Here is a 25,131-nt window from a genome sequence, read left to right as displayed (position 1 = left end):
AACAAACAAACAAACAAACAAACAAACAAGAGTTTTAGTATACACTGGAATTTAGAAGGATGAGAGGAGATCTTATCGAAACGTATAAGATTATTAAGTGGTTGGACATGTTAGAGGCAGGAAACATGTTCCCAATGTTGGGGGAGTCCAGAACCAGGGGCCACAGTTTAAGAATAAGGGGTAGGCCATTTAGAACGGAGATGAGGAAAAACTTTTTCAGTCAGAGAGTTGTGAATTTGTGGAATTCTCTGCCTCAGAAGGCAGTGGAGGCCAATTCTCTGAATGCATTCAAGAGAGAGCTGGATAGAGCTCTTAAGGATAGCGGAGTCAGGGGGTACGGGGAGAAGGCAGGAACGGGGTACTGATTGAGAATGATCAACCGTGATCACATTGAATGGCGGTGCTGTCTCGAAGGGCCGAATGGCCTCCTCCTGCACCTATTGTCTATTGTCTATTGTCTACATTATATTATATTATATTATATTATATTATATTATATTATATTATATTATATTATATTATATTATATTATATTATATTATATTATATTATATTATATTATATTATATTATATTATATTATATTAATTATATTATATTATATTATATTATATTATATTATATTATATTATATTATATTATATTATATTATATTATATTATATTATATTATATTAATTTTATTATATTATATTATATTATATTATATTATATTATATTATATTATATTAATTATATTATATTATATTATATTATATTATATTATATTATATTATATTATATTATATTATATTATATTAATTATATTATATTATATTATATTATATTATATTATATTATATTATATTATATTATATTATATTATATTATATTATATTATATTATATTATATTATAGACTTGATAATATTCATTATCCACAGCCGTCTGTGGCAATGAATTCCACAGATTCACCACCCTCTGACTAAAGAAACTCCTCCTCATCTCATTTGGAAAGGAACGTCCTTTAATTCTGAGGCTGTTCCGCACGGTCCCAGACTCTCCCACTGGTGGAAACATCCTCCCCACATCCGCTCTATCCAGGCCTTTCATATAAGGAGCTTATCTTTGTGAGATTCAATGCGATGAACTGAGTCGCTCTCTGAATGGATTATGGGAAGGGGCAGGGCTGGTTAATGAAATAATCATTTCCTATTGCATGCGTTCTCAAATTAAAAATACAACCACCCAGCCTGACCTCAAGCACCACTTCTGCAATGATCTAAACAAAGCTGGGTTTGCTGGTGACTCACATCACATTCTCCCATGCATATGCAGTGCATTTTCTTACATCTATAAACTAAAACTCTTGTTTGTTTGTTTGTTTGTTTGTTCCTGAACTACAGCCAAAACGGTACACGACAGCGCGACAATTTTCGGCCCACCTTACTCACCGTCGTCCCTTTGGTGCTAATGGAAGAAGTTTTATTGAAATCGGTGTTATATTTTTTAAGTTATTCACGTTTTAAAGTTTAAATCTATCTCATATCATATCATATCATATATATATACAGCCGGAAACAGGCCTTTTCGGCCCTCCAAGTCCGTGCCGCCCAGCGATCCCCGTACATTAACACTATCCTACACCCACTAGGGATAATTTTTACATTTACCCAGCCAATTAACCTACATACCTGTACGTCTAGGGAGGGAGGGGGGAGGGAGGGGAGGAGAGAGGGTAAGGGGTGTTGAGGGGGATGGAGTGGTGGGGAAGGAGAAGGGGGAGGGGGAGGGGAGGGAGGGAGGGGGAGGGGGGGAGGAGGGAGGATAAGTGGGGTTGAGGGGGATGGAGTGGGGGGGAGAAGAAAGGGAGGGGGAGGGGGGGAGGGAGGGTTGGAGGAGGGAGAGGGGAGGGGGGGGAGGGGAGGGTGCTGCACCAATGCAGGAGAGGTTTGGGCCCAACGGGTCCACTAGGTCTAGTTCTCTATAACATCCCATTTTTTCTTCGGAATGGCCTCAACTCTTTTCCCACTTCCACATGCACCAACAGATGCGCATTTCACCGGGATGCATCACAGTGCGGTTTGGAAACAGCTCCATCCAAGGCCGCAAGAAATCGCACAGACGGCACTGGGCCTGTACTCGCTGGAGTTTAGAAGGATGAGGGGGGGGGGGGGCACAGGAGGAGGCCATTTGGCCCTTCGAGCCTGTACGCACCGCCATTCATTGTGATCATGGCTGATCATCCACAATCAGTACCCCGTGCCTGCCTTCTCCCCATACCCCTTGATTCCACTGGCCCCTAGAGTTCTATCTAACTCTCTCTTAAATTCATCCAGTGAATTGGCCTCCACTGCCCTCTGTGGCAGAGAATTCCACAAATTCACAACTCTCTGGGTGAAAAAGTTCCTTCTCACCTCAGTTTTAAATGGCCTCCCCTTTATTCTAAGACTGTGTGTGTGGCCCCTGGTTCTGGATTCCCCCAACATTGGGAACATTTTTCCTGCCTTTTATAATTTTATACATCTCTATAAGATCCCCTCTCATCCTTCTAAACTCCAGTGAATACAAGCCTAGTCTTTTCAATCTTTCCTCATATGACAGTCCCGCCATCCCCAGTGATCAATCTGGTGAACCTACGCTGCACTGCCTCAATTACAAGGATGTCCTTCCTCAAATTAGGAGACCAAAACTGTACACAATACTCCAGATGTGGTCTCACCAGGGCCCTATACAACTGCAGAAGAACCTCTTTACTCCTGCACTGAAATCCTCAAGTCACGATTTAGACAACAGACAATAGACAATAGGTGCAGGAGGAGGCCATTCGGCCCTTCGAGCCAGCACCGCCATTCAATGTGATCATGGCTGATCATTCTCAATCAGTACCCCGTTCCTGCCTTCTCCCCTTACCCCCTGACTCCGCTATCCTTAAGAGCTCTATCTAGCTCTCTCTTGAATGCATTCAGAGAATTGGCTTCCATTGCCTTCTGAGGCAGTGAATTCCACAGATTTACAACTCTCTGACTGAAAAAGTTTTTCCTCATCTCCGTTCTAAATGGCCTACCCCTTATTCTTAAACTGTGGCCCCTGGTTCTGGACTCCCCCAACAATGGGAACATGTTTCCTGCCTCTAACGTGTCCAACCCCTTAATAATCTTATATGTTTCGATAAGATCCCCTCTCATCCTTCTAAACTCCAGTGAATACAAGCCTAGTCTTTTCAATCTTTCCTCATATGACAGTCCCGCCATCCCAGGGATCAATCTCGTGAACCTATGCTGCACTGCCTCGATTACAAGGATGTCCTTCCTCAAATTAGGAGACCAAAACTGTACACAATACTCCAGATGTGGTCTTACCAGGGCCCTATACAACTGCAGAAGGACCTCTTTACTCTTGTACTGAAATCCTCTCGTCACGATTTATTCCGAGCAGCTCCGTCACAGAGGACTCTGTAATCTACGGACTGTTCCCAGGGGCAGCAGCATTCAGAGACGGACATCGAGTGCTGCTGGAAGGTCATCAACTCGGTGAAAGACGCTCGTTGGTCTGCCCGAGCTTTGTTGACCTCCCAGCGGAGCGAGCTGTCCGTCGGGGGAATGTTGCTGACTGGGCCCGCTGCAGACTGCAGGAGTATGTGCTGAGGGACGCACTGAAGCTTGGTGCAGCCAACGCCAAGGCTCTGTGGGGGAGGACCACAGTCTAAGGTCCTTCTGCTGCTGGACATGGGGGGGGATCAGGGTGTGGTGGAGAGAGACGCCCCTCCAAATAAGGGAAGGGATTCCACGCCAGTGGGCCACACGAGTGGCAAGGGTGGGGGGTAATGTTGTGTCATTGGTGTATTGAATATCTGCATTGAACGTATGTATAGCCTCCGAGAATGGCGGATGGAGTTTTGGAAGGAACATGTTTTGTATATATTTATTTCTTGAACGGTGGCGCAGCGGTAGAGTTGCCGCCTTACAGCGAATGCAGCGCCGGAGACTCAGGTTCCATCCCGACTACGGGCGCCGTCTGTACGGAGTTTGCACGTTCTCCCCGTGACCTGCGTGGGTTTTCTCCGAGATCTTCGGTTTCCTCCCGCACTCCAAAGACGTACAGGTATGTAGGTTAATTGGCTGGGCAAATGTAAAAATTGTCCCTAGTGGGTGTAGGATAGTGTTAGTGTGCGTGGATCGTTGGGCGGCACGGACCCGGTGGGCCGAAGGGCCTGTTTCTGCGCTGTATCTCTAACTCTAAAAAAAATCTAAAATCTAAAAGTATTTTTTGATAATTTTTTTTAAAAGTGTACGTTCTCCCCGTGACCTGCGTGGGTTTTCACCAAGTCAAGTCAAGTCAAGTCAAGTTTATTTGTCACATACATATACAAGATGTGCAGTGAAATGAAAGTGGCAATGCCTGCGGATTGTGCTAAACTACAAAACAGAATAGAAAAGAATTTTTAACACAAAAAATAAATTAATACAGTAAATTAAATTAATCCCTGGTGATATGAGAGTTAACAGTCCTGATGGCCTGTGGGAAGAAACTCCGTCTCATCCTCTCTGTTTTCACAGCGTGACAGCGGAGGCGTTTGCCTGACCGTAGCATCTGGAACAGTCCGTTACTGGGGTGGTAGGGGTCCCCCATAATGTTGCTGGCTCTGGATCTGCACCTCCTGATGTATAGGTCCTGCAGGGGGGCGAGTGTAGTTCCCATGGTGCGTTCAGCCGAACGCACTACTCTCTGCAGGGCCTTCCTGTCCTGGGCAGAGCTGTTCCCAAACCAGATTGAGATGCTCCCGGACGGGATGCTCTCTACAGCCCCAGAGTAGAAGCACTGAAGGATCCTCAGAGAGACTCTGAATTTCCTCAACTGTCTGAGGTGGTAAAGGCGCTGCCTTGCCTTACCCACCAGTGCGGCAATGTGCGTTGTCCATGTCAGATCCTCTGTGGTGTTCCTGTTTCCCCCCCACACCCCCAAAACATACAGGTTTGTGGGTTAATTGTCTTGGTATAATTGTAAATTGTCCCTAGTGTGTGTAGGATAGTGTTAGTGTGCGGGGATCGCTGGTCGGTGCGGACTTGGTGGGCCGAAGGGCCTGTTTCCGCGCTATATCTCTAAATTAAACTGAACTAAAGACAGAGGTTCTGGGCACTGAGGAACATGAAATCTTACTCCTGGACAAGTAAGAAATACTCCTAGCCATTGTGACTGTCAAAGGGATAATTACAATACAATACAATACAATATAATACAATACAATACAATATATCTTTATTGTCATTGTACAGGGGTACAACGAGATTGGGAATGCGCCTCCCATACGATGCAATAATTTAATTAGCTAATCAGTATAAATTTAGACAACCTGGAGAAACAAAATTAGAACAGTTTTAAAACAGAATAAAGTGCAAGTAGATCTGTGCCGGTTCACTGTGCGATGTGACCATCCGGCTCAGCAGGACCGGTTCATGGCAGCTATGGCCCTGGGGATGAAGCTGTTCCTGAGTCTGGAGGTGTGGGCGTAGAAGGCCTTGTATCGTCTGCCCGATGGTAGAAGTCCGAACAGACTGTTGCAGGGGTGTGAAGAGTCTTTGTGGATGCTGGTGGCTTTTCTGAGGCATCGTGTGTTGTAGATGCCCTCCAAGGCTGGTAGCTGTGTTCCGATGGTCCTCTGAGCTCTATGGACTACCCGCTGGAGAGCTTTCCTCTCTGCCTCCGTGCAGACACAAAATGCTGGAGTAACTCAGCGGGTCAGGCAGCATCTGTGGAGAACATGGATAGGTGACGTTTCACAGAGTGCTGGAGTAACTCAGCGGGTCAGGCAGCATCTGTGGAGAACATGGACAGGTGACGTTTCACAGAGTGCTGGAGTAACTCAGCGGGTCAGGCAGCATCTCTGGAGAGAAGGAATGGGTGATGTTTCGGGTCGAGACCGTTCAACATCAGTCTATTTACAATGTACATTAATTACTTGGATGAAGGGACTTGCTGATGACACAAAGCTGGGTGGCAGTGTGAACTGTGAGGAAGATGCTATGGGCTTGTATAGTCTGGAATTTAGAAGGATGAGAGGGGATCTTATTGAAACATATAAGATTATTAAGATTGGACACGCTAGAGGCAGGAAACATGTTCCCAATGTTGGGGGTGTCCAGAACCAGGGGCCACAGTTTAAGAATAAGGGGTAGGCCATTTAGAACGGAGATGAGGAAGAATGTTTTCACTCAGAGAGTTGTGAATCTGTGGAATTCTCTGCCTCTGAAGGCAGTGGAGGCCAATTCCCTGGATGTTTTCAAGAGAGTTAGATAGAGCTCTTAATGATAGCGGAGTCGGGGGGTATGGGGAGAAGGCAGGAACGAGGTACTGATTGAGAATGATCAGCCATGATCACATTGAATGGCGGTGCTGGCTCGAAGGGCCGAATGGCCTCCTCCTGCACCTATTGTCTATTGTCGATTGTCTATTGAAAGGTCTCGACCCCAAACGTCACCTATTCCTTTCCTCCAGAGATGCCGCCTGACCCGCTGAGTTACTCCAGCAAAGATGGAGACAAAGAGCTCAGCGGGACAGTCGGCATCTCTGGAGCGAAGGAATGGGTGACGTTGTGGGACGAGACCCTTCTTCGGACGTTCTGCGTCTATCACGGGCGTCATTAGTGTTGGGTCGTTAATGACTAATTTGCAACTTTTCCTTGCTCCGTCTCTGCTCTTCCTGCAGTTGGCATGCGAGGGACTGGCCTAGTTTTCAAAAAGAAACAATGGCGGTTCTCAAAAAACCATCGTCTATGCAGTTCAGAGCTTACGTGAGGTTGTGGTGTTTAACAGCCTGATGGCCGTGGGGAAGAAGCTGTTCCTGAACCTGGACGTTGCAGTTTTCAGGCTCCTGTACCTTCTCCCCGATGGCAGGGGTGAGATGAGTGCGTGGCCAGGGTGGTGTGGGTCTCTGATGATGCTGGCTGCCATTTTGAGGCAGCGCCTCCTGTAGATCCCTTCGATGGTGGGGAGATCAGAGCTGCTGATGGACCGGGCAGTGTTCAACACTTTTTGCAGTCTTCTTCGGCTCTTGGGCGTTCGAGTTTCCGAACCAGGCCGTGATGGAACCGGTCAATATGCTCTCTGCGGTAATGGTGTTAAACCGCTGTGTTACTGACACGGAGTCGGCCGTGGAGCGGGCAACTCCGACAGCCGCCGCCTTCGCCCCGCCACAGCCGCCACCCCTCATACAACGCGGGCAGGGCCAGGACCAGGGCCAGGACGACCCTGCCTCATGGGGGCAGCACGGCCGGGTTGGAGGCGGCTGGAGGCCGGGTCTCCCGGGCTGGGACAGAAGCCCCTCGCCAGCGCCCCGGGGAGACTGGAGCCGGCGGCCTGGGGCCCGTACCCGGGGCCTGAGACGCAGCAGCTGGCGGACGGCGCTCCCCTCCCCGCCCGTGGGGCTGCGGACCACCGCCCGGAGAGAACCGCCCCGGTCTCCACCGTCCCCCCAAGCCATGGGATCAGCCGCAGGACTACCCCCACGATGTCTCCACTGTCTTGTGTGCATGCCACAAGTACAGTCGGCAAGTCGTTGGTTCCAGCGGCTTAGGGTTTGTCTGCCTAGCACGTGAAGCCTGGGCTTGGGCCTTGTCTGCCTAGCACGTGAAGCCTGGGTTTGGGCCTTGTCTGCCTCGCACGTGAAGCCTGGGTTTGGGCCCTGTCTGCCTAGCATGTGAAGCTTGGGTTTGGGCCTTGTCTGCCTTGCACGTGAAGCCTGGGTTTGGGCCTTGTCTGTCTAGCACGTGAAGCCTGGGTTTGGGCCTTGTCTGCCTAGCACGTGAAGCCTGGGCTTGGGCCTTGTCTGCATAGCACTTGAAGCCTGGGTTCGGCGGATTGCGCGGAGGAAACCACCAGAAGGTTCAACGGGCAGAAAGACGATTCCAGCAAAGCGTCGTGGAGCTCAAACAGGGCAGAGTGAGATACGTAGGGCACTTCTGACCATCCACTCCATCCTGACCTGTCCCCAGCCGTCCCGACTATGTCTTGCTGCTGGAGCCCGATAGGCCGGGACGAGAGAGTGAGGCCGACGATCTGTGCAACTCCCCCTCACTTAAATCCAAGTCAAGCGCAAGTCTTGACTTCAACCTCGGCCAGCGTACCGCGGCTGGCGGCGATCCCAATCAGCGGCCGAAATAATAAGACTGAAAGTGAAGTCACGGTCATCTTCAAACCCGAAGGACCAACAACAACAACAGCTGACATAATACGCGAACCTTCCCGTCAAATTTCCCGTCGATGTTTGAAGAACTGGCAACAGCAGTGACGTGAATTGCAACCGACCATTAATCTGCTGTGACAGCAGCGATAAGCCTGTGGTCATCTCGGTGTCTTCCCATTCCTCTTCTCGATGCAAGAAAGATGTTCGACTATTTCCCTTTCTGCTGAGCAGTAACCCGAGCTCGGAACCACATCCGCTTCCCCATCATTCCTCCGGTCCCCCCCCCTGACAGGAACCAAGTGCATCATTCTGCTTTTGTGTGGCCTGACATCATCTAATTGAGATCTAGGGCAAGGGTTTAAGGCGGCACGGTGGCGCAGCGGTAGAGTTGCTGCCTCACAGCACCAGAGACCTGGGTCCCATCCTGACTGCGGGTGCTGTCTGTACGGAGTTTGCACGTTCTCCTCGTGACCTGCGTGGGTTTTCTCCGGGTGCTCCGGTTCCTTCCCACACTCCAAAGACGTGTAGGCCTGTAGGTTAATTGGCGTCTGTAAATTGTCCCCAGTGTGTGTAGGATAGTGTTAGTGTGTGGGGATCGCTGGTCAGTGCGGACCCGATGGGCCAAAGGGCCTGTTTCCACACTGTATCTCTAAACTAAACTAAACTAAACTGAGTTAGATAGAGCTCTGGGGGCTAGTGGAATCAAGGGATATGGGGAGAAGGCAGGCACGGGTTACTGATTGTGGATGATCAGCCATGATCACAATGAATGGCGGTGCTGGCTCGAAGGGCCAAATGGCCTCCTCCTGCACCATGTTTTCTATGTAAACTAAACTAAACTAAACTAATCTAAACTGAACTAATCTAAACTAAACTAGACTAGACTAGACTAGACTAGACTAGACTAGACTAGACTCGACTAGTTACCACCAGTGGGAGTGTACATCTTTCACGCCACAGACAACCAAGGTGAAAGTCATTATGAATCTGAAGGTAACAGTTTACAATGGGAGAAGTTGGCACAGAAGCCCGAGAAAAATGTGATGTCTGGAAGTGAGTTGAAACAGTAATCGTGCAGAAGCATAAGATTTTTGTTTATGAACTGAGAAATATAATCATTGTAGTTCACATCCGGTGACCAGGCAAAGTATTTCGTGGCCTCTCTCCAACTGACTCGCATGAAATTTTCATTCCAATAATGTTTCACTCAATGTGAAACCGATGTGACTTAGGGGATTTCAATTTACACGCAGACTGGAAACTTTAAATGGGATAAAGATGGCCCCCGAGGAGTTCATCGAGTTCACGGAACGACACACTGGCGCAGCGGGTAGAGCCGCTGCCTCACGGCGCCAGAGGCCCGGGTTCCATCCCGACCACGGGCGCTTTCTGTGTGGAGTTTGCACGTTCTCCCCGTGACCGCGTGGGTTTTCTCCAGGTGCTTCCTCCCACATCCCTAAGACGTGCAGGTTTGTAGGTTAATTGACCCTCGGAAGTTGCCCTCTTGTGTGTCAGGAGTGGATGAGAAGGTAGGATCACGTGGATCTAGTGTGAGCGGGCGATCGATGGTCGGACTGGACTCGGTGGGCCGAAGGGCCTGTGTCTGTGCTGTATCTCTGAACTAAACTGATGGAGCAATGTACATGGAGGGTGGGATTTTGGAGGGGGTTGGAGGGGGTGATGAGGGAGGTGAAGGGAGGGGTTGTTGAGGAGGATGAAGGGAGGGGTTATTGGGAGAAGGCTGGAGAATGGGATTGAGAGGGAGAGTTAGATCAGCCATGATTGAATGGCGGACTATATTCTCGTAAGCTGGTATGCTGGAACATTGAGCAAAACTATTGACTCCGCGCCGACCAGCGATCCCTGCACACTACCACTATCCTACGCACACTCGGGACGATTTACAATCTTTACTGAAGCCAATTAACCTACGGACCCGCACGTCTTTGGAGTGTGGGAGGAAACCGGAGCACCCGGAGAAAACTCACGCGGGTCACGGGCAGAGCGTGCAAACCCCGTACAGACGGCGCCCAAGGTCAGGATGGAACCCGGGTCTCTGGCGCTGTGAGGCAGCGGCTCTACCCGCCGCGCCACCGTGCAATGTTTAATTCTGCTGCAAAAGTGAAGCTCCAGGGAACATGTTAGTCTCTGAGGGCCACATTGCATTTGCGTGGTCACTTAGAGATTAACAGGTCGCAGCAAATCGTCAATTCAGTTTGAGGTAGGCTTGCCAACTGTCCCTTATTAGCTGGGACATCCTGTATATATTGGGTTAAATTGGTTTGTCCCGTACGGGACCGCCCTTGTCCCATATTAGGCCTGGGGGACGCTGTAGGCCCGGACGCTGTAGGCCCGGACACTGTAGGCCCGGAAAGTGTAGGCCCGGACAGTGTAGGCCCGGACAGTGTAGGCCCGGACAGTGTAGGCCCGGACACTGTAGGCCCGGACACTGTAGGCCCGGACACTGTAGGCCCGGTCACAGTAGGCCCGGGGGCCGTTGTAGACCCGGACAGTGTAGGTCCGGAGGTCCGGGCGCTGCCTAACGGAGGTTGCGTAGCAACCCACCTCTCGGCCGGGCGGCCGCCATTGTTGGAGCGTGAGCACGTGGCCGCTGGCTGGGTGAGGTCACGTGACGTCACCTTTTGTCCCTTATTTGGGAGTGAGAAAGTTGGCAACCCTAGTGTGTGGTCACCCTCACTGTCCGGGCCTACACTGTCCGGGCCTACACTGTCCTGGCCTACACTGTCCGGGTCTACACTGTCCTGGCCTACACTGTCTGGGCCTACAGTGTCCTTGTTGAATGGTGGGCCTGGCCTGTGGACCTGAATCCATGGCCTACACACACCTTCCGTGCATGGGGGAACCATCGTGAGAGATGGGGAAGGACTAAGGAGGACCCGGTGCAGGGACACTTTGCAACTTTGTCGGCGCCCTTTATGTGGCGACTATTTGCTTACCTTGGGTATGTAAAACAAAGAATATCACTAGGCCTACGCGATCTCCCGGTTGCCAAACACTTTAACTCCCCCTCCCATTCCCACACTGACCTTTCTGTCCTGGGCCTCCTCCACTGTCAGAGTGAGGCCCAGCACAAATTGGAGGAACAGCACCTCATATTTCGCTTGGGCAGCTCACACCCCAGCGGTATGAACATTGATTTCTCTAACTTCAAGTAACCCTTGCATCCCCTCTCTCTCCACCCCTCCCCCACCCTAGTCGTCCTGCTAGTTTCACTGTCGTCCTGCTGAGTTTCACTACCTGTATCCCCTCGTTATCACCCTCCCCGCAGCCAACAATGGACCATTGTGGGCTCCAACTATCCGTGATCACCGTTGCTGGCTTTGATTTGTCCTTTTGCAAACCTTTCGTTCATTTGTTCATACCTCTCATTTCCCTCTCCCCTGACTCTCAGTCTGAAGAAGGGGTCTTGACCCGAAACGTCGGCCGTTCAGAGATGCTGCCCGACCCGCTGAGTTACTCCAGCACTTTGTGTCTACCTTCGGTGTAAACCAGCATCTGCAGTTCCTCCCTGCACATTTTTGTCGGACTGAATGTTGGGCTCCTGTTTCTTATGTGTTAAGTAGGTCGGACAAAGTTGCGTTTGTTGCGATCTACACTAATAGATCTGATCTCTTCTCATTTCTGCTGATTACGTCTGAACCCTTTGAACTTGTTTCCTGTTCCCTGGGTCACTGTGACGAAAGTCCAAGGTTGAAGCGGCCCCCTTACTGCTGTGTTTAAAGAATTGCAGATGATTTGATAGTTGTGTTGTAGATTCCATCGCGAAAGACCCAGCGGATTTGCAAGCTCTGTCAACATGCAATACGACACAACAACGCTGTGTATAAAATCACGAGGGGAATTCTTAAGGTGAATGCACCGTCTTTTACCCAGGGTAGGTGAATCAAGAAGCAGGGGATACAGGTGGAACACAGCGCCAGAGACCTGGGTTCCATCCCGACTACGGGCGCTGTCTGTACGGAGTTTGTACGTTCTCCCCGTGACCTGCGTGGGTTTTCTCCGAGATCTTTGGTCTCCTCCCGCACTCCAAAGGCAAACAGGTTTGTCGGCTAATTGGCTTGGTGTAAATGTAAAAATGTTCCTGCTGTGTGCAGGGTAGTAGAAACATAGAAACATAGAAAATAGGTGCAGGAGTAGGCCAATTGGCCCTTCGAGCCTGCACCACCATTTAATATGATCATGGCTGATCATCCAACTCAGTATCCCGTACCTGCCTTCTCTCCATACCCCCTGATCCCTTTAGCCACAAGGGCCACATCTAACTCCCTCTTAAATATAGCCAATGAACTGGCCTCAACTACCTTCTGTGGCAGAGAATTCCACAGATTCACCACTCTCAGTGTGAAAAAAAACGTTCTCATCTCGGTCCTAAAAGACTTCCCCCTTATCCTTAAACTGTGACCCCTTGTTCTGGACCTCCCCAACATCGGGAACAATCTTCCTGCATCTAGCCTGTCCAACCCCTTAAGAATTTTGTAAGTTTCTATAAGATCCCCCCTCAATCTTCTAAATTCCAGTGAGTACAAGCCGAGTCTATCCAGTCTTTCTTCATATGAAAGTCCTGCCATCCCAGGAATCAATCTGGTGTTAGTGTGCGGGGATCGCTGGTCGGCGCGGACTCGGTGGGCCGAAGGGCCTGTTTCCACGCTGTATCTCTGAACTAAACTTAAGATATAGGTTTAAGGAGGGAGGTGAAAGACTTACCAGGAACACGAGATGCAACTTTTTCACTCAGATGGTGGTGGGTGTATGGAACGAGCTGCCGGAGGAGGTAGTTGAGGCAGGTACAAGAAACAACATTTAAAAGACATTCGGACAGGTACATGGATAGGACAGGTTTAGAGGGATATGGGCCAAATGCAGGCAGGTGGGACTAGTGTGGATGGTCGGCATGGATGAGTTGGGCCGAAGGGCCTGTTTCCATGCCGTGTGACTGAAGCGACTAGGCTTGTGTACATTGGAATTTAGAAGGATGAGAGGGGTTGAGAGACACGTTAGAGGCAGGAAACATGTTCCAAATGTTGGGGGAGTCCAGAACCAGGGGCCACAGTTTAAGAATAATGGGTAGGCCATTTAGAACGGAGATGAGGAAAAACTTTTCAGTCAGAGAGTTGTGAATCTGTGGAATTCTCTGCCTCAGAAGGCAGTGGAGGCCAATTCTCTGAATGCATTCAAGAGAGAGCTAGATAGAGCTCTTAAGGATAGCGGAGTCAGAGGGTATGGGGAGAAGGCAGGAACGGGGTACTGATTGAGAATGATCAGCCATGATCACATTGAATGGCGGTGCTGGCTCGAAGGGCCGAATGGCCTCCTCCTGCACCTATTGTCTATTGTCTATAATGGCATGACACGTGGAAGGGTCTGAAACTCTCATTCAAAAGAGCACTTCTTCAGTCTGAAGAAGGGTCTCGGCCCGAGACGTCACCCATTCCTTCTCTCCAGAGAAGCTGCCTGCCCCGCTGAGTGACTCCAGCTTTTTCTGTCTGTCCTCGATCTAAAGTCTCATTGCATCATTTATCACAACAGCTGCAAATGAACAAATGTTGAACTTACATTGTGAGGGAGACCCTGTTAAAAAATGAGATTCAATCCACCGTGTTTACACTGATATTCTGACTCCACACGATAAAGGAAAAACTCCCCCATTCTGTTTACACTGAGATGGTGGAGCAGAGGGATACAGCACGGAAACTGGCCCTTCGGCCCACCGAGTCCGCGCTTGACCAGCGAGCCCCGAACACGGACACTATCCTACACGTACTAGGGGACAATTTACAATTTTACCGAAGCCAAATATTTTACAAACCCGCACGTCTTTGGAGTGTGGGAGGAAACCAAAGATTTCGGAGAAAACCCACGTAGGTCACGGGGGGAATGTACAAACTCCGTACAGAGGCCCTGAATTATTTATTCGGTCGTTTAGCATCCTGCTTAGCAATTGTTGAGTCTGTCAAATCTTCATGCAGAAGTTGCTGGTATTTTGTACATTTGTTTCCTGTTACCCGAACGACAGAAAAAACCCCAGAAGCAGATTGCAGAATTAATTTTCCACGAATCTTCTCGGACAGGAAGTTGTGGTGGGCTCTCAGCCTGCGCTCCTCCACGCTTGTAACTGTTTAGTTTAGTTTAGAGACAGCGCGGAAACAGGCCCTTCGGCAAAACAGCGATCCCCGCACATACATCCATCTATCTATCTATCTATCTATCTATCTATCTATCTATCTATCTATCTATCTATCTATCTATCTATCTATCTATCTATCTATCTATCTATCTATCTCTATATTACTAAAACTCTTGGTTTGTTTGTGTGTATGTGTGTATGTGTGTATGTGTGTATGTGTGTTTGTGTGTATGTGTGTATGTGTGTATGTGTTTATGTGTGTATGTGTGTATGTGTGTATGTATGTGTGTATGTGTGTTTGTGTGTATGTGTGTATGTGTGTATGTGTGTATGTGTGTATGTGTGTGTGTATGTGTGTATGTGTGTATGTGTGTATGTGTGTATGTGTGTAGTGTGTATGTGTGTTTGTGTGTATGTGTGTATGTGTGTATGTGTGTATGTGTGTATGTGTGTGTGTGTGTGTGTATGTGTGTATGTGTGTATGTGTGTATGTGTGTATGTATGTGTGTATGTGTGTATGTGTGTATGTGTGTATGTGTGTATGTGTGTATGTGTGTATGTGTGTATGTGTGTATGTATGTGTGTATGTGTGTTTGTGTGTATGTGTGTATGTGTGTATGTGTGTATGTGTGTATGTGTGTATGTGTGTATGTGTGTATGTGTGTATGTGTGTTTGTGTGTATGTGTGTATGTGTGTATGTGTGTATGTGTGTATGTGTGTATGTGTGTATGTGTGTATGTGTGTATGTGTGTATGTGTGTATGTGTACACCATGCGCTTGTGCTCCTACACAGCCAAAACGGTACACGATAGCACCACAATTTTTGGCCCACCCTACTCACTATTCCCCTATAGCGTGAATAAACCCACTTTTGTTACTTTTTAAAAACAATTTACCTAATAAACTTTAATAAATTCGCTTCCCCCCCCCCCCCCCACCCCCAGGAGGACCAGCGGGAGGAGCCAGGGAAAACCCACGCAGGTCACGGGGAGAACGTGCAAACTCCGTACAGACAGCGCCCGTATTCAGGATCGAACCCGGTTCCCTGGCGCCGTGAGGCAGCAACTCTACCGCAATGGATATATATATTTTTTTTTACTTTATTTTTATTTTTATTTTTTTTACATACATACAAACACAAACTAAACAAACATAGGAGATGCATATTGAATGTAAATACCCTTACTTTAAGTTCCCAAAAACGGAAGAGACTCGAGTCCCGGCATTGCCTGTATTAATAATGACCATCTTTTATCAAACATGTCTGTTGTCAACTGTAACCTTGCTGTGATTTTTTCCATTATATACACATTTTTTACCCTATCTCTCCATTGCATTATGCTTGGAGGCTGTGGTTTCAACCACGAAGTTGTTATCGTCTTCTTTGCTATCAGCAGCAGGATTGTCAGTAAATGTTTCGAACTCTTATCTGTCATACTGTCAGGAATTATACCCAAAATGTAAAGTGCTGGTTCCAGAGGGAAGTTAATGCCCATAATCTGTTTAATTTCCTTTTGAATATTCTTCCAGAAATCCTGTATTTTTGGGCAATCCCAGAATATATGAGTGGAGTCCCCAACTTCTCCACACTCCCTCCAACATAAATCAGTTGTATTACTATATTTCGATGTAATGAATGGAGTATAAAAGTAACGCATTTTAACTTTCCAGTCAAATTCCCTCCATGTTGGGCTCTTAGTTAGTTTATGTCCCTCTTTAAATGATTCCTCCCACCCTGCAATGGATATTTTTAAGGCAGAGACAGACAGATTCTTGATCAGTGCGGGTGTCAGGGGTTGTGGGGAGAAGGCAGGAGAATGGGGTTGGGAGGGAGAGATGGATCAGCCGTGACTGAATGGCGGAGTAGGCTCGATGGGCCGAATGGCCTAATGCTGCTTATGAACCGGGCTCTCTGGCGCTGTGAGGCAGCAACCCGACCACTGTGCCACCGCGCCACCTTAGTCAGTTACACAACAATGATTGCTCAGACTAATTGGGACTCGGGTAAGGCCTAATTCAAGGCCAGATGGCGTGGTCTTGATAGTCGTAGGAAGTGGCGGCGAGCAGGCGAAATGACCAAATTGCTAAAGATTTTACTTTGCGTCATTCAACCTCCCACTGCTGACTCAAAGCATCGAAAGCAGACTCAGCAGATATTGCCCTGAGTGTTTGCCAGTCACTTCCCCTTAGTCCTTTAGAAGGATGAGAGGGGATCTTATCGAAACATACAAGATTACTAAGGGGTTGGACACGTTAGAGGCAGGAAACATGTTCCCAATGTTGGGGGAGTCCAGAACCAGGGGCCACAGTTTAAGAATAAGGGGTAGGCCATTTAGAACGGAGACGAGGAAAAACTTTTTCAGTCAGAGAGTTGTGAATCTGTGGAATTCTCTGCCTCTGCCAATTCTCTGAATGCATTCAAGAGAGAGCTGGATAGAGCTCTTAGGGACAGCGGAGTCAGGGGGTATGGGGAGAAGGCAGGAACGGGGTACTGATTGAGAATGATCAGCCATGATCACATTGAATGGTGGTGCTGGCTCGAAGGGCCGAATGGCCTCCTCCTGCACCTATTGTCTATTGTCTTCCTGTGGTTGAGGATGGGGAAAAAACACACACACACACACCAACGACCAACACTCCGAACTTTTCCAAACTTTTAATGCCAGACCTTGAATTTTTTTACATAAGAAGCACCACGATTCTGAATCCTTGTCAATGCTTTTAATAACAACATTTCTCGTGCAACTTAAACCTTAGCGAAATACAACAGGAAAATAAATATTAGTCGGTCATTCAACACACAAATGGGGAAAAAAATAGATATTTACAAAATATTACAGTTATTCGCCTGAAGGTGTAGATTTGAGTAAACTGGACTTTTATTTCTGCAATACAAAAGTTATTCATCACGACTTGGGAGATCATGTAATTATCGTAGAAACTCGACATACTTATGTTCAATTCTTCCCCTTGATGTTAAGATATGGGTGAGGTTTGTGTCTCATTCAGGAAGCAGGTAATGACCATCCCAGCGTTCCGACCCAGTCTGAATAAGGGTCTCGGCCCGAAACGTCACCCATTCCTTCTCTCCAGAGATGCTGCCTGCCCCGCTGAGTTACTCCGGCTTTTTTATGCCTTCTATTCCAACATGCAACATGTCCAAAGACATCTGCAAGCTTGGCAAGGAAGTGGGATCAGCAAACTCACTGGGAAGGCTGACTCTGTCCTGGGGGTGGAGTTGGATTCATGGGAGGTGATAGACTATAGACAATAGTTGCAGTTGTAGGCCATTCGATCCAGCACTGCCACTCAATGTGATCATGGCTGATCATTCACAATCAGTACCCTGTTCCTGCCCTCTCCCCATACCCCCTGACTCCGCTATCTTTAAGAGCTCTATCTAATTCTCTTGAAAGCATCCAGAGTATTGGCCTCCACTGACTTCTGAGGCAGAGAATTCCACAGATTTACAACAAAGTTTTTCCTCATCTCCGTTCTAAATGGCCTACCCCTTATTCTTAAACTGTGGCCCCTGGTTCTGGACTCCCCCAAGATTGGGAACGTGTTTCCTGCCTCTAGCGTGTCCAATCCCTTAATAATCTTATATGTTTCAATAAGATCCCCTCTCATCCTTCTAAATTCCAGCGTATACAAGCCCAGTCGCTCCAGTCTTTCAACGTACGACAGTCCCGCCATCCCGGGGATTAACCTGGTGAACCTACGCTGCACTCCCTCAATAGCAAGAATGTCCCTCCTCAAATTTGGAGACCAAAACTGCACACGGTACTCCAGGTGCGGTCTCACTAGGGCCCTGTACACCTGCAGGAGGTGGTCTTGGCGGGGAGGGGAGGATGTTCCTCAAACTGCGGAGCATGCTGGACAATAACAGCTTGCCCCCTCCGTGACACACCGGCCAACCTGAGGGGCACCTTCAGCAACAGACTGGTCCCACCAAGATGCAGCACAGAATGCCACAGGAGATCCATCTTCCCTGTGGTGATCAAACTGTACAACTCCCCCCCCCCTTCTGGTGTGGGGTAGACTGAGGCTGACCCCCCCTCCCCAATCTTTGCAAATCCCCCAATCCTTTCAGCTCATCACTTTAATTTCATGTTTCACGTATCTTTGCGTTTTTATGACTGTTGGCAGACCAATTTCCCTCATGGGATCAATAAAGTTCTATCGTATCGTATCGGTCCTGATCGTAGGTGGAGTGGAGAGATCAGAAGATCAAAGTAGATTTGACCTTGTCCCTTGTTTGAATCAATCAGGCAGCCTGTGGTGTCCTGGGTCTTTGCTGAAGGGAGCCATGGATGTACAGAGAAAATGGAGGACGGGGAGAGGGGTTGGAGGGGAAAATGGAAGCCAAGGGAATGTTAGTTGGACCTGACAGTCCTTTCTGCGAAGCTGGTAGAGTTGCGGCAAAAGGCAACGACCTGAAGGCGTGCTTACTGGCTTTGCTTTTGGACTTCAGCGATACAGCGCGGAAACCGGCCCACCGAGCCCGCGCTGACCAGCGCCTCACCCCGCACACTAACACTATCCCACGCACACCAGGGGCCATTTTACATTTAGACCAAGCCAATGAACCTACAGACCCGTGTATGTGTTTGGAGTGTGGTGGGGGGGGGGGGGGGGGGGGGGGGGGGAAACCGGAGCTCCCGGGGAAAACCCACGCAGGTCGCGGGGGGAAGGCGCAAACTCCGCACGGGCAGATGGAACCCGGGTCTCCGGCGCTGCGAGGCGGCAGTTCTACTACTCTACCGCTGGGCCACCTTCGTTGTGCAGTACGTTGCTGTGTTTTATCCTCTGGTCAGGCTGAACAGGGGATGGGGGAAGCGGGCCCGTCGGCCCACCGTGTCCGCGCCAACCAGCGATCGTCCCGCACATCGCCGCTGTCCTGCCAATCTACCGCTGCGCCGCCCCGTCTCATTTCAAGTGAGATGGCAAAGTGCAACTGAACAAACATGAAGGGGGCTCTACTTTAATTAGCCTTGGCACCAAACAAAGAGGGAAAGAGCCTCGGATGCGGTTATATTTCTGCCGCTGCGGTTCCCGGGAGGCAGGGGGCCATTCTCGCCCGGGTCCCGCGCGGGAAGGGAGATTGGATCTGCTGCAAACGCCGCCACACACAAACACTGGGGCTGGAATGTCCGTCCGCGACATTGTTTGCAAGCGAAGGCAAGCCGTGCATTCATTTAGCGCCTTTCCCAACCTCAGGGCATCACTCGTGCCTTCCGGCCACCCAAGTACTTTGCAACTGCCATCTTGGTCGGTATCAAGAAATGCAAATGGCTATTAATGCAGAGCAGGCTCGCACAGAGAGTAGCCCGGTTACCTGTTGTACTTATGTATATTGGCCGGGTAACCTGGGATAATGGCCCAGTCACTCTTGTAAAGAGTCCCACACTGTCTCATTGGAAAAGATAGGAAGGGTTTGGATGGATATGGGCCAAATGCAAGCAAATGGGAATGGCCCAATGTGCCTACTAGGGGTTGCCAACTATCTCACTCCCAAATAAGGGACAAAAGGTGACGTCACCGCCCCACATGACCTCACCCAGCCAGCGGCCACGTGCTCCCGCTCCACCAATGGCGGCCGCCCGGGCCGGGAGGCAGGTGGCTACGCAAGCTCCGTTAGTCGAACACACTCTGCCCCGCTCCCCGAACTAACTCCGTTTGCCTACACTGTCCCAGCCTACAGTGTCCGGGCCTACAGCGACCGGGCCTACACTGTCCGGGCCTACAGTGTCCGGGCCTACACTGTCCATGCCTACAGTGTCCGGGCCTACAGTGTCCGGGCCCACAGTGTCCGGGCCCACAGTGTCCGGGCCCACAGTGTCCGGGCCTACAGTGTCCGGGCCTACAGTGTCCGGGCCTACAGCGCCCCCCGGCCTAATACTGGACAAGGGCGGTCCCGTACAGGACAAACCAATTTAGCCCAAAATACGGGATGTCCCGGCTAATATGGGACAGTTGGCAACCCTAGTGCCAACGTGGTCGGCATGGACAAAGTGGGCAAAGGGCCCGTTTCTATACTTTATAGACTTTACAGATAGTGTGGAAATGGTGCACATCAGTTCAATAGACAAAGTCCAATGTTGGTAATGGCGTAGAGGTGAATAGGACAGTTCCCGAACATTAGTCTCTTAGACATTGGGAGATACAGCACGGAAACAGGCCCTTCGGCCCACCGAGTCCGTGCCGACCAGCGACCACCCCTGTGCATTAACACTGCCCTACACAGACTGGGGGCGACTCTATTAAAAAACAACTTACCGAAGCCAACTAACCTACAAACCCGCACGTCTTTGGAATGTGGGAGGAAACCGGAGCACCCGGAGAAAGCCCACGCAGGTCACGGGGAGAAGGTGCAAACTCCGTACAGACGGCACCCGCGGTCGGGATGGAACCCGGGTCTCCGGCGCCGTGAGGCGGCAACTCTACCCGCTGCCGCCATTAAAGGACCGGATTCATGGGATTATGGGGAGAGGGCAGGAACGGGGTACTGATTGCGGATGATCAGCCACGAGCATATTGGATGGCGGCGCTGGCTCGAAGGGCCGAATGGCCTCCTCCCGCACCTACTTTCTATGTTTCTGTGTTTACTATGCCGCTGTGAAAATGAATCATAGCCGGGTCTTCAGGTTAGCAGTGATGCACAGGCTGTACAAGATGCCAGGTATTGTTCGATGGGGCTGGTTTCCTCTCTGCTGAGAACTTGCTGTTTATATAGATTGTTACATCTAATGTTGGCCCTCGCCCTCCCCCTCCCCGACGCCCACAACATTTTGCTTCCCGTCTCAGCTGTGCTTCAAAGATCCTGCTACAAAACCTGACAGCTCCCAACCCGTGTGCTAACGACAATACTTTAACTTTAGACTTTAGAGATGCAGCGCGGAAACAGGCCCTTCGGCCCACCGAGTCCGTGCCGCCCAGCGATCACCCCGCACACTGACACCATCCTTCACACACACTAGGGGACAATTTAACATATACACCAAGCCAATTAGCCTACAAACCTGTACAGCACGTCTTTGGAGTGTGGGAGGAAACCGGAGCACCCGGAGAAAACCCACGCGGGTCACGGGGAGAGCGTGCAAACTCCATTCAGGCAGCACCCGCGGTCGGGATGGAACCCGGGTCTCTGGCGCTGTGAGGCAGCAACTCTACCGCTTCGCCACCCCTCCCCCCTCCCTCCCTCCCCCAGTCAGTTTCTCTGGCACACAGAGGAGCCAGTGGATCGCTGATACTGTTCTCCTCGGGTATTCCGTGCCGCCGAGCCGCCGCTCTGGGGTCCGCAGCGGTGAGATCAAAGCGCTGCGGCCATCTCCCGTCCGGCAGCGCCACGGCTGGTGGGCAACAACTAGCGTAGGGAGCAGGAGACGCAATAAATTAACCGGCGGCCATTTTGTGCCTACAAGTGACTCTCCTCCTCTTCCACCGGCCGGTTGAGCCCGGGGATGTACTTGAGCAGTCTCTTCCGCAGGCTTTTCCTCCTGGGCTTCCTCGGGAATGTCCCGAACGGGCTTTGCTTGCTGCCTTTCTCCCAGGGGTTGGCGGGGCTGCCCGGCTGCTGGCTCACCCGGGCGCTCACGCTCCTCGTCAGCGCCCTCTTGGTCAGGACCACCTCGTTGCCCGTGTCGTCGCTGTTCGTGTCCGAGGGGTCAAAGACGCAAGTCTGGTAAATGGGCTCGTCGCTGCCGCTGCCGCCGCCCGGCCTCTGGGACTCAGTCCAGGCCCCGCCTGGGTCTTGGCCCAAGAGGCCGGCTCTGACCGACTCGAAAGCGTCGTAAACGCTTGCATCTGTCGACACCACCCCTGGAAAGAGGGCACAAACAACCGGCCGGTCAGGGGGGGGGTACAGTCTCGAGAGGGCGCTCCCCCCTTCCCTTCCGCCCACGCCCGGCTCCCGTATCCCGGCGGCGCAAGCAAACGCCAAGGATGCCGGGGCATCTTTGAGTAAAGCGCAAAAGTGCTGGAGGAACTCGGCTTGGCGGGCCAGGCAACACTGCTCTGACGAAGGCCTGTCCCGTACGGGACAAACCAATTTAGCCCAAAATACGGGATGTCCCGGCTAATACGGGACGGTTGGCAACCACAGAGGTCATCCAGAGAGGAAGCCTTGTCGTTGCTCAATGGGCGTATGCTCAATGAGCCACCAAAGTCAGGTGGTTGAGAGTTCAAATCCTGCCTGAGGTGAATCGAATAGTCTGCCGAGTTATGTCAGTGGACCTGCGTGGTTGCAAGCTGGCCACGTTCAGTTGAGTTTGGTTTATTGCCACGTGTACTGAGGTACAGTGAAAAGCTTTTGTTGCGTGCTAAGCAGCCAGCGGAAAGACAATGCATGATTACAATCGAGCCGTCCACAGTGTACAGATAGATACATGATAAAGGGCAAGATAAAGCCAGTGGAGAGAATGGACAGAACTGAGAGGAGATTAAAAGATCATAGTTAGTTCAAGTAGGAAATGTTGCTGCAGGAATAGAGATTTGTAAAGGTGGAGCGATTTTAATGCGCCAATGGAGATCTGCTTCTGCGGCGAGCACGCAAATAGTCGCCCGTGTCGGACGCCATCTTGGAAGCAATCCCCGCGTGCTGTGCGCGCAAAACAAAATGGAAGGCAAAGGTTTCGGGGAGAGGGCTCTGGCGGCAAATGAAACGGCAGGGCTTGACGGGGCCGCGGTTTGGGGAGGAGATCTATCGGCAAACCGCACAGCCGGTGGAGCGCGAGGAACGCCGTTTCCCCTCCCCCCCCCCCGCCCCCCCCGCCGTACCGTCTGACCGTGAGTGGCCACCCTCGCCGGGCAGTTTGCCACCCCCGTCGAGTCGCACGTGAAGCGCGGCGACGTTTTTGCAGCCTGCTCCGAGCCGTTGGCGCCGCGTAGAATTGCCGCCGCGCCCATGGGCACTGCCCAGCTCACCGCCCAGTCTCTCCCGCCCTCCCTCCCTCCCTCTCGCTCGTTGATGGGGCTTTCTCAAGGCCGCGTAGCTGGGTGAAGATTCCCGCCGTGTTTCGGGGAAAGCGTTTTGCAGCCACACCGTGCGCGGTGGGCACATTGCGCTGCCCACAAGATGCCAACGACAGGGAGTGTGCCCACACCCTGTGACGTACTCCACAGTCACGGTGGCGCAGCGGTAGAGTTACTGCCTCACAGCGCCAGAGACCCGGGTTCCATCCCGACTACGGGCGCCGTCTGTACGGAGTTTGTACGTTCTACCCGTGACCTGCGTGGGTTTTCTCCGAGATCTTCGGTTTCCTCCCACACTCCAAAGGCGTGCAGGTGTGTAGGTTAATTGGCTTGGTAAATGTAACAAAAAAATTGTCCCTAGTGGTTGTGGGACAGTGTTAATGTGCGGGGATCGTTGGTCGGCGCGGACCCGGTGGGCCGAAGGGCCTGTTTCTGTGCTGTATCTCTAAACTAATCCCACAATTAACCCCAGCTACATTGGCGCCCGTACCAAAAACATGACTGCTTAAAATGACTTCACCTCACCACCATTAGTCAGAGCCAGGATTGTGGTTCCTGCTGCTGTAACTTTAGACTTTGCTTTAGACTTCAGAGATACAGCTCGGAAACATTCCCTTCAGCCAAACGAGTCCGCGCCGCCCGGCAATCACCTTTACACTAACACTATCCTGCACACTAGGGACTATTTACAATTTTACAGAAGCCAATTAACCTACAAACCTGTATGTCTTTGGAGTGTGGGAGGAAACCGGAGCGCCCAGAGAAAACCCACGCAGGTCACGGGGAGAACGTACAAACTCCGTACAGACGGCACCCGTGGTCAGGATGGAACCCGGGTCTCTGGCGCTGTGAGGCAGCAACTCTACCGTTGCGCCACATCCTGAACTTAGGCCTGTTGTCCGTGATGTTTGATGCTGCCTGGCCTAGTGAGCCACTCCAGCACTTTGTGTATTTTTGTTAAAAAGACATCCCTGGGAATCTTTTCAGCCCGATCACCCGGCACGCAAACACTATCCTACACACACTGGGGACAATTTACAATTTTACAGATGCCAATTAACCTACAAACCCGCACGTCTTTGGAGTGTGGGAGGAAACCGGAGCACCCGGAGAAAACCCACGCAGGTCACGGGGAGAACGAAGGTACAAACTCCGTACAGACGGCACCCGTGGTCGGGATGGAACCCGGGTCTCCGGCGCTGTGAGGCAGCAACTCTACCGCTGCGGCACTGGAAGGTAGAATCGTTATGAAGGCTGAGGTAAATCAGGAACGCTGGCTGTACGTGACACACACTGCAGTTGCCCAGTGTAGCCACGTGCCAATGCCTAGACTGGGACGAAATGAGAGGTTGACCTACCATGTACCAGCCTCTGCTCCTGGACCATCAGTGATCTGTACTCCTCCCACTTCTCCTGCACGGTTTGCTGGTGAAGAACAACAGCCGCAATGAAATCTCACACGCCATCACCGCCCAATACCTCTCGTTTCCCTCTCCCCTGACTCTCAGTCTGAACAAGGGTCTCGACCCCAAACGTCACCCGTTCCTTCTCTCCAGAGATGAGCTGCCCGTCCCGCTGAGTTACTCCGGCATTTTGTGTCGAAGGTAAGTTTAGTTTAAAGGAAGATCGACTGGGCTTGTACTCGCTGGAATTTAGAAGACTGAGGGGGGATCTTATAGAAACATATAAAATTCTTAAGGGGTTGGAGAGGCTAGATGCGGGAAGATTGTTCCCGATGTTGGGGGAGTCCAGAACCAGGGGTCACAGCTTAAGGATAAGGGGGAAGTCTTTTAGGACCGAGATGAGAAGGGTTTTTTTCACACAGAAAGTGGTGAATCTGTGGAATTCTCTGCCA

At 50.5% G+C, this 25,131-nt stretch overlaps 1 protein-coding gene across 1 annotated transcript in view; it reads right to left on the bottom strand.

Moving 5' to 3' along the window:
• Window positions 1–21,535: 21,535 nt before the first annotated feature.
• The window catches only part of LOC144611999 (general receptor for phosphoinositides 1-associated scaffold protein-like), a 38,373-nt gene continuing 34,777 nt past the window's right edge, over window positions 21,536–25,131 (bottom strand). The window contains exons 7-8 of the mRNA XM_078431411.1: window positions 24,635–24,701; window positions 21,536–22,124 (exon numbers count right to left, since the gene is read on the bottom strand). Coding sequence (XP_078287537.1) covers window positions 21,721–22,124; window positions 24,635–24,701 — 471 coding nt within the window. The 3' untranslated portion in view covers window positions 21,536–21,720. The remainder of the gene's footprint in view (window positions 22,125–24,634; window positions 24,702–25,131) is intronic.

This window comes from Rhinoraja longicauda, chromosome 42 (assembly GCF_053455715.1).
Source record: "Rhinoraja longicauda isolate Sanriku21f chromosome 42, sRhiLon1.1, whole genome shotgun sequence".
Lineage (NCBI taxonomy): Eukaryota > Metazoa > Chordata > Chondrichthyes > Rajiformes > Arhynchobatidae > Rhinoraja > Rhinoraja longicauda.
The sequence above is the reverse complement of the archived record's forward strand: the minus strand, read 5'-3'. Positions and strand labels throughout refer to the sequence as shown.